We start from the raw sequence: 7,087 nt of genomic DNA, 5'->3' as shown, positions 1-7,087 counted from the left end.
CCTTTTTGTGTGTATTGAGTTCGGCGATGCAATTCAAGTTCAAAAATATTAATTCAAATGAAACTATGGCATGCGGTTTGGTTTTGGCAAATTGCTCATTGCATGGTGAGTTAAAAAGGAATTATCATCACAACACGCATAAATCCTAAAAATGGAACTTTACAAAGTATACAATTATATATAAACAGTGCAGAACTACGGGTAAGAAATCGAAAGAAAGTCTGTCAGCAAAATAAAGAGAAGGGAAATCATTGAGTTTGTCAATTTGATCTATGGGAGAATTTCATTATATATTTAGCCAATTGTCAGCTTCAATCTTGCTCTGTGGTCTCAGTTATTCAGCTTTTTCAACGGATCTATTTACAGAAAATTGCCCAAACAGTATCATGACTGAAAGAAACAAACTTCTATACAAATCTGATTCAGGCACTTTTATCTTGCTAATTGGCACTTATACAGTTGGGATAACAGTAGTATGAAAGGAGATAAACTCAATTGTTTTACGATATTTTGATTGGTGTTCGTCTCCTCCAGTTGGTTCAATATTTACAGGAACAGGTGAGTGTGCGGCAAGTGAGCATGAGTTCAAAGCTGCGAGTAAGGAGAATCTGATTATTTAAACAGCCACTACGCAGTTAAAGCAAACCACAATCAGTGAAGTTATTCAAAAGCTAACTGTTACGGAGCTTTGTTTTTTTTTTTTCAACATGGTCTCTCTCTTTTTCGTGCTTTTAATTTCTTCCTCGCTGGGAATCCCAGTGTTGAAGGAAAAAAGAGAAAAACGAGGTAAAGAAGTAGTCATTAAGATGACCTGTTTTTATTTGGCGTACGTTTGCATGAAATTAAAATGAATATGGTGAAGGCAAATTAATGTTTTTAAACCAAATGAGCAGTAAACGGTTGAGTGTTTAAGTTTTACCTATACCTACATGTCAGGTTGTCGGTTTTCAAATTTTGAATTTTTATCAAGTTTATGACTTACAATACGTGAAAATTGCCTATTTTTAAAGGTTTCTTTGGGTTTGGAAGATTTGAAGGAGACATGATGTTATCCAAGCAGCAGATCGAAGCAGCAGAGCACGGCCTCGATCCAACTAATTTAGGAGGAGCCCGTGGATTGAAACGCTCCGCTCAGTGGCCTGGTGGACTGGTTCCCTATACCATACATTCGAGCGCGAGTACGCAGCTTATGTATGTCACTTTATACATCTTATTAACCAAGCGCGAGGGCCGATATTCTTCCAGTACGGTTCCGAGCAAGCTTGGTTAATAAGAGATTTATTATACGACTGAAGTTCAAAGGGACACAAGTGCGGTATCATTCGGGACCATTCGGGACAGTGCCCGGTCCAATACTTAGAGAATATTGACCGGCAATAGAGCATTTTGATTGGTTGATTTTAGTTATTGGCCCTCTGACTGCCCGAGTCGTGTAATAAAACTTAATATTTTGTCCTACCATGGCGTAGGATTTCACTGAATATACTTGCAAAACTCGCCATCGCTTCGCAGTTTACTCGCCCACTAAAAATGTAATGGTTACTAGATTTTTTTCCGTTCTGGCAGTACGAAAACATTAGAATAATTGCATGGAAATACGTTAAAAAAAATTTAATGACATCTATCAAGAGAAAGTGATGGCTCTTCTATCTGTTTAAATTAGTTTAAAAAAATGCAATGATATCTATCAAGAGAAAGTAATGGCTCTTCTAGTTGTTTAAAATAGTTTATAACGCATTTATTAATGAAGTCATAAAAGATATCACGTAGCTGTATTTATTAGATGTTATTAAGTTCAGTAGAATAGTGACTTTTTATCAATTATGTGATGTTCATAAATCTCTCATTTACGATTCAGAAAACAAATTTCTTAATGCACTTGGAATAAAGGGACCAACTGAGAGAGTAATATATAGTGCCATGAAAGAATGGGAAGAGAAAACTTGCATTCGATTCGTGCCCAGGACTACTCAGAAAGATTACGTAGAGTTTTTCGCCGGAGAAGGGTAAGATCTTACTGTTGCTAAGGTTTTTCCGTCAACTTGCTTGTTTTACACGCATTCAAAAACTTAAAATTTTGAATGTAGATTAACTATATAATCTAAATGAACCAACTTGAAATCAGTTCAATTTAGGCTTAGTCCATAATTTGTTTTGTTTCCTGAACATTACGACTCAAAATTTGATGGAGTTTAATGATGTTCTTTGCCACTGACGACTATAAGCTGGTTCTCTATTAAGAAAAACCTTGTCCCTTATTAGGCGTTGCATATCGAGATTCTCGTCTAACTTGAGAGATGACATTAACGAAATGCTCGGCAAGAGAATTGGAGTAAACACGAGGACTTATGCTTTTCTCGGTTTTATTAAGAAGTCTTTGAGGAGACCAACTCCATGATACTAGCATTAGGAAAGCTATGTCAGTTTTTTTATTGTACAACTCTGTAAAAAAGCGTTTTGATAACTGAATGTTTTCCTTCTTGTAGATGCTGGTCATATGTCGGAAATCTAAAAAACGGGAAACAGCAAATTTCAATCGGTAGTCTATGTTACTTCCACGGCATCGCGTTGCACGAGATTGGTCACGCTCTTGGTGGGTATATATATCTTATTAACCAAGCGCGAAGACCGCACTGGGAGAATATCGGCCCGAGGTCTTGACAGTACGGACCGAGAGCAGCAAGGTCCGTACAAAAAAGACCAAGGACCGATATTCTTCCAGTACGGTCCAGAGCAAGCTTGGTTAATAAGAGATTTATTATACGACTGAAGTTCAAAGGGACACAAGTGCGGTATCATTCGGGACCATTCGGGACAGTGCCCGGTCCAATACTTAGAGAATATTGACCGGCAATAGAGCATTTTGATTGGTTGATTTTAGTTATTGACCCTCTGACTGCCCGAGTCGTGTAATAAAATATGGTTACTCCAACTAAAATGATTTAGAGACGAGCTGAGTCTTGTATTAGACCTAGGCCATTGTCTACGAGATATATTGTTGAGAAGGACTCGTCCCCGCTGTAAATCGCGAGTGTCTCTGGATTTTATGATAAGGATGGGGTTAGTGATGGGTATAGGAGGTAAAAAACATCCCCTTGGGGAGAGGGGACAGCAACACTCTCTAAACGCTAAAAAGTTATGAATTATAAGACGCTTTTAAAGATTGAAAAATCATGCTTTTTTCCTCGGTCTAATGGTAGAGATTATTTTTGATCATCAAGTCTTTCGTAGTGGATTTACATGAAATTGCGAATTGCGAATTCATTCATCGAGTTTTTAAACTACATACATGTTTTGCAGGATTCTGGCACGAACAGAGTCGCCCGGACCGAAACGATTATGTTGAAATCGTTTGGCATAACATACAGCCAGGTAACTAGAGAGCCGAAATTGATGGGATAGCTGTATAACTTATATCCAATTATAATTTACTTCTTGATGTGAAGACTTTCGAGCTTTGTGGATGTTTTTTTGCGGGAAGGATTTGATATCAGCACAGCTTGGCTGGATGCGTTGAGCAGGGTTTTCTTTTCAACAGCTAAATAATAATCAATTCAGCTTGTTCAATCTCTGATAAGTGGCTAATTTTTTTTTTTTTTTTTCTGTATTTTTTCAGAGAACAAGCATAACTTTAATAAGTATGGTCACGGTTCCGTCGATGGCTTGGGCGTTCCGTATGACTACGGATCCATAATGCACTACGGTAAGCGAGATTTTGCTCGCTGGCCCTGGCAGACCACCATAAGACCAAAGAAATCTGGGGTGTCTATCGGTCAGCGAAGTCACCTCAGTTCACTGGATGTTAAGCAAATGAATCTCTATTATAAGTGTAACACCAGAAAATAAAGCCAGTCGGACGTGTTATCGTCATATAATACATGAACTTTGATCAAAGAGTAAATAAATAAATGAACTTAAAGCATTCGTATTTGCACTCTCTTTCGCTGTAGCTGACACAGTGTGCGGCAATCGATCGATCGAAATTACGAAAAAGAAGGGGCAGCCGAGCATCACACCAGCATTCAGAATGAATAAAACATTGAATGAAAAGCCTATAAAATTTTTTCTTAATCTGTAATGCCTTCTAATGTGGTTGGTAACGTTCCGAATGCATATTACAGCCAGTTTTCTTTAACCTTCTAACCAATCATAGCACATCATACATGCGTGACTTCTTTGCCTGGAGAAGCCAACAATACGCTGTCGAAACAACGATTCACTTCAAAAGTGACAAAGGTAATGCTTTATATTAGATAATCACTCATACATCATACCAAAAGAATACTGGAAAGCAGCCTCAATTTAAGATTTTTATTGATCATCATTTCAAGGGGGCCTTTTGTCTTTTGTTGATCCAGCCTTTGAGTGCAACGCACTGATGAAAAAAGGAAAAAACAACAACAAGATCGTGTTAAAAGAAACAGTAGTCGAAATATGAAAATGGTATCGTAAGCACGAATCACCGCACCACTCGAGAGCATTTGCTATGATATCTCTCCGATTCCCCTCTAAGGTCATTTTATGATGATGATGATGATGATTGCAATTATTATCATTGTTAGAGGTAGTATTGAAGCAAGTAACAGCAGCAGTATTATTAGTAGTAATAGCAGTTAGTAGCGGTAGTAGTAGTAGTAGTAGTAGTAGTAGAAGTACTAGTAGTTTTAGTAATAAGATTTTATTGAGATGATACTGCGTCATTGAAAAGTTTTGACCGATGCAGAAAGTTAAGTTTAGAATACATGAGAAGGGATAAAAGTTTGACTAAAATACGACTTGATGCCTTACCGACTTATTTCTTGTTGCAGTTGTATAGCTTGTTCATCTGTTTCTTACCCAACGTGCTAAGATGTCTCCGCTGACCGATTTTTACCCGCTTTGCTTTGGCTCAATGGTAACTTTCCATGGAGGCCAGGCCAATTCACGCTTACTATGGTGCATTATGGAATTGTACTCATACGGGATTCCCAGACTGTCGATTACATAATGACTGTATTTGTTGAAGTTGTGTTTACTTCCTAGGAAATGATATGGAGGCACAATAAGATGAATGAACGCTTGAACAGAAGCGTAAATGGTCACAATTAGCAGGTCTTCAATTTGTTTAATCTAATTTTAGTACGTGTTCCTGCGGTGCGACTACTTTAAGAACAACAGTTGATGAAATTTTATGTGTGATGTTTGGCGGCCTGCGGTTTATCATGATCATCACCAGAAATCGGGGACATTTCGAGCCCGTTACGAAATGTCAGCGGTATATCGTATTACCGACAATTCAATATGGCAGCGGTAGAAGTGAAGTGAAACACGTAACTTTCTATTTTTGCAAAACTCCATGAGAGAAAGGCCGAATTTACGAATTTATGAATTTATTTAGCTGAGTGTTGGTCCGGCCGGGGCTCGAACCCTCGACCTCCCGCACAACAGTCCAGCGCTCTATCCATTGAGCTAAACGGGAGGCGGCCTGGTACCTTTGCATCTCAGAAATCCAAAGGAGACGTCAAAACAAGGAAAATGGCGGCCAAATTCTGCAGTTACTGGGACTTGTATCTTTCGTGTTCTTCCTTCCTAAAATTGGGGTATTTAAAATGGCGTATTTGGCTTTTGAGCTCTGTAAAAATACGAAGAGTTTCCTGGCTCGAGGAAAATTTGTAGGCCAAAATATTTGACCGTTTACGAGCGATTTAGCTGAGCAAACTTCTGCAGAATGTATATCGATCTACGCAGTTGCCAATCTTTACAAGGTTGTTCCCCCGACAAAAGAATTATAACACCTAGTCGAAGCAGATTTTAAGAGTTTGTGTGGGAAAATGGAGTCAGAATTATAGTTTACTCGTTATACCCTGGGAAAAGGTAGGCTTGAATTTGAGTACTTCTTCTTTGTAGCGATGGAAGCTTTAATTAACCCGGCGATGCAGGCTGCATTTCCAAGTACGCAACGAAAGAATATCCCATTCTTAGACAGCTATTTGAAAACACGATCTTTTCCCATACAATTTCTTATACTGCTTCGGCGCCATTTTGCTTGTAACACGAGAACCGCCTACACCAATGATATTGTCCCAAATTTCTTGCAATGGTAATATGAGAATTTTTCCTCCTCGACTGTGTTCAATACCGTGTTACTGCTATTCATTTGAGGATAACTGAACATTAAAAATGGTTAATTGATTATCAAAAAATACAAGAACAACAACGAACCTCTCTTTTCACGGTCATCATGTTCCACAGGTGACCCAAACGTCAACGTACATAAAACGATAAGGAAAGAAAATGATAAAATCATTTTGATGGACCCTCTCCAGAGAAATGCGATGCCTAAATTGAAGCGAGAAACCTCTTTGTGATCCAAGGCCGGCTTGCTGGAAGAATTTGTTTTAATATTTCTTTATATGAGAACGAAACTAAACATAATCTCTGTTGTTTATCGAATTTGGTCAAGCTTTACTACATGGGTAGGCCCAAATATACAAAGGAAACACTTAGCAACAAAAAAAAACCGCCAGGAGCAAACAGTTGAGTAAATTATCCTTAGAAATGCCACAAATAGGGAAAACAACTGGATAAAAATTCGGCTTTTTTTAACTTAACTAGCAGAGACCATCCTCTTTGGACAGTATAATATTAAAATAAAAAAAACTTAGACGCCTAGAAGAGAAAAACGGTTTGCACAACATGCAGATGAAAAGTGTGAGCTGAGTTGCGTTATCTGCTCAAAAGCGCAGCAATAACTTAAGCAATGGTTAGATTTTCAAACGCAACTGCCACAAAAAGTAACACCTTTACTTGCAAAGACTCGAAAAACACCTGCATAAATGACTGAATACGGCAAACCATAAACCTTCTCTTGGAACCTTATTTGCACCTACCTTGCAAATATCGGCTTCGTTTGAATCCTCCGTGCACGTATGTTAGAAGTTGACTTTATCATCTTCTCTTTAGATCACTGGAAAGACAATTTTATTGAAAAACTTGCAAGTAACTTTGGGTAATAAACATTGTAAGCTGACTTGGAATTGGTAAGATATCATTATCGAGGTGACGAATACTGTATTGAATGATCACACAATCGGTGCTCAATGACCCA

At 38.2% G+C, this 7,087-nt stretch overlaps 1 protein-coding gene across 1 annotated transcript; it reads left to right on the top strand.

The window, feature by feature from the left end:
• The first annotated feature begins 640 nt into the window (after positions 1–640).
• On the top strand, positions 641–4,138 carry LOC111326758 (blastula protease 10-like). Its single transcript, XM_022930835.2, has 6 exons — positions 641–786; positions 1,011–1,178; positions 1,859–2,006; positions 2,487–2,593; positions 3,301–3,372; positions 3,617–4,138. The coding sequence occupies exons 1-6, from the start codon at positions 708–710 to the stop codon at positions 3,844–3,846; spliced, it is 804 nt and encodes a 267-aa protein (XP_022786570.2). The 5' UTR covers positions 641–707; the 3' UTR covers positions 3,847–4,138.
• Positions 4,139–7,087: the final 2,949 nt, after the last annotated feature.

This window comes from Stylophora pistillata, chromosome 1 (assembly GCF_964205215.1).
Source record: "Stylophora pistillata chromosome 1, jaStyPist1.2, whole genome shotgun sequence".
Lineage (NCBI taxonomy): Eukaryota > Metazoa > Cnidaria > Anthozoa > Scleractinia > Pocilloporidae > Stylophora > Stylophora pistillata.
This window is presented reverse-complemented; position numbering and strand designations above follow the sequence as displayed.

What these genes read in the sequence shown, in the direction of transcription:
- LOC111326758 (XM_022930835.2), top strand. Translation starts at nt 708, where the DNA reads ATGGTCTCTCTCTTTTTCGTGCTTTTAATTTCTTCCTCGCTGGGAATC. An exon ending in GAGTTTTTCGCCGGAGAAGG is followed by an intron (nt 2,007 to 2,486) that starts GTAAGATCTTAC and finishes TCCTTCTTGTAG; the next exon opens with ATGCTGGTCATATGTCGGAA. An exon ending in TTGGCATAACATACAGCCAG is followed by an intron (nt 3,373 to 3,616) that starts GTAACTAGAGAG and finishes GTATTTTTTCAG; the next exon opens with AGAACAAGCATAACTTTAAT.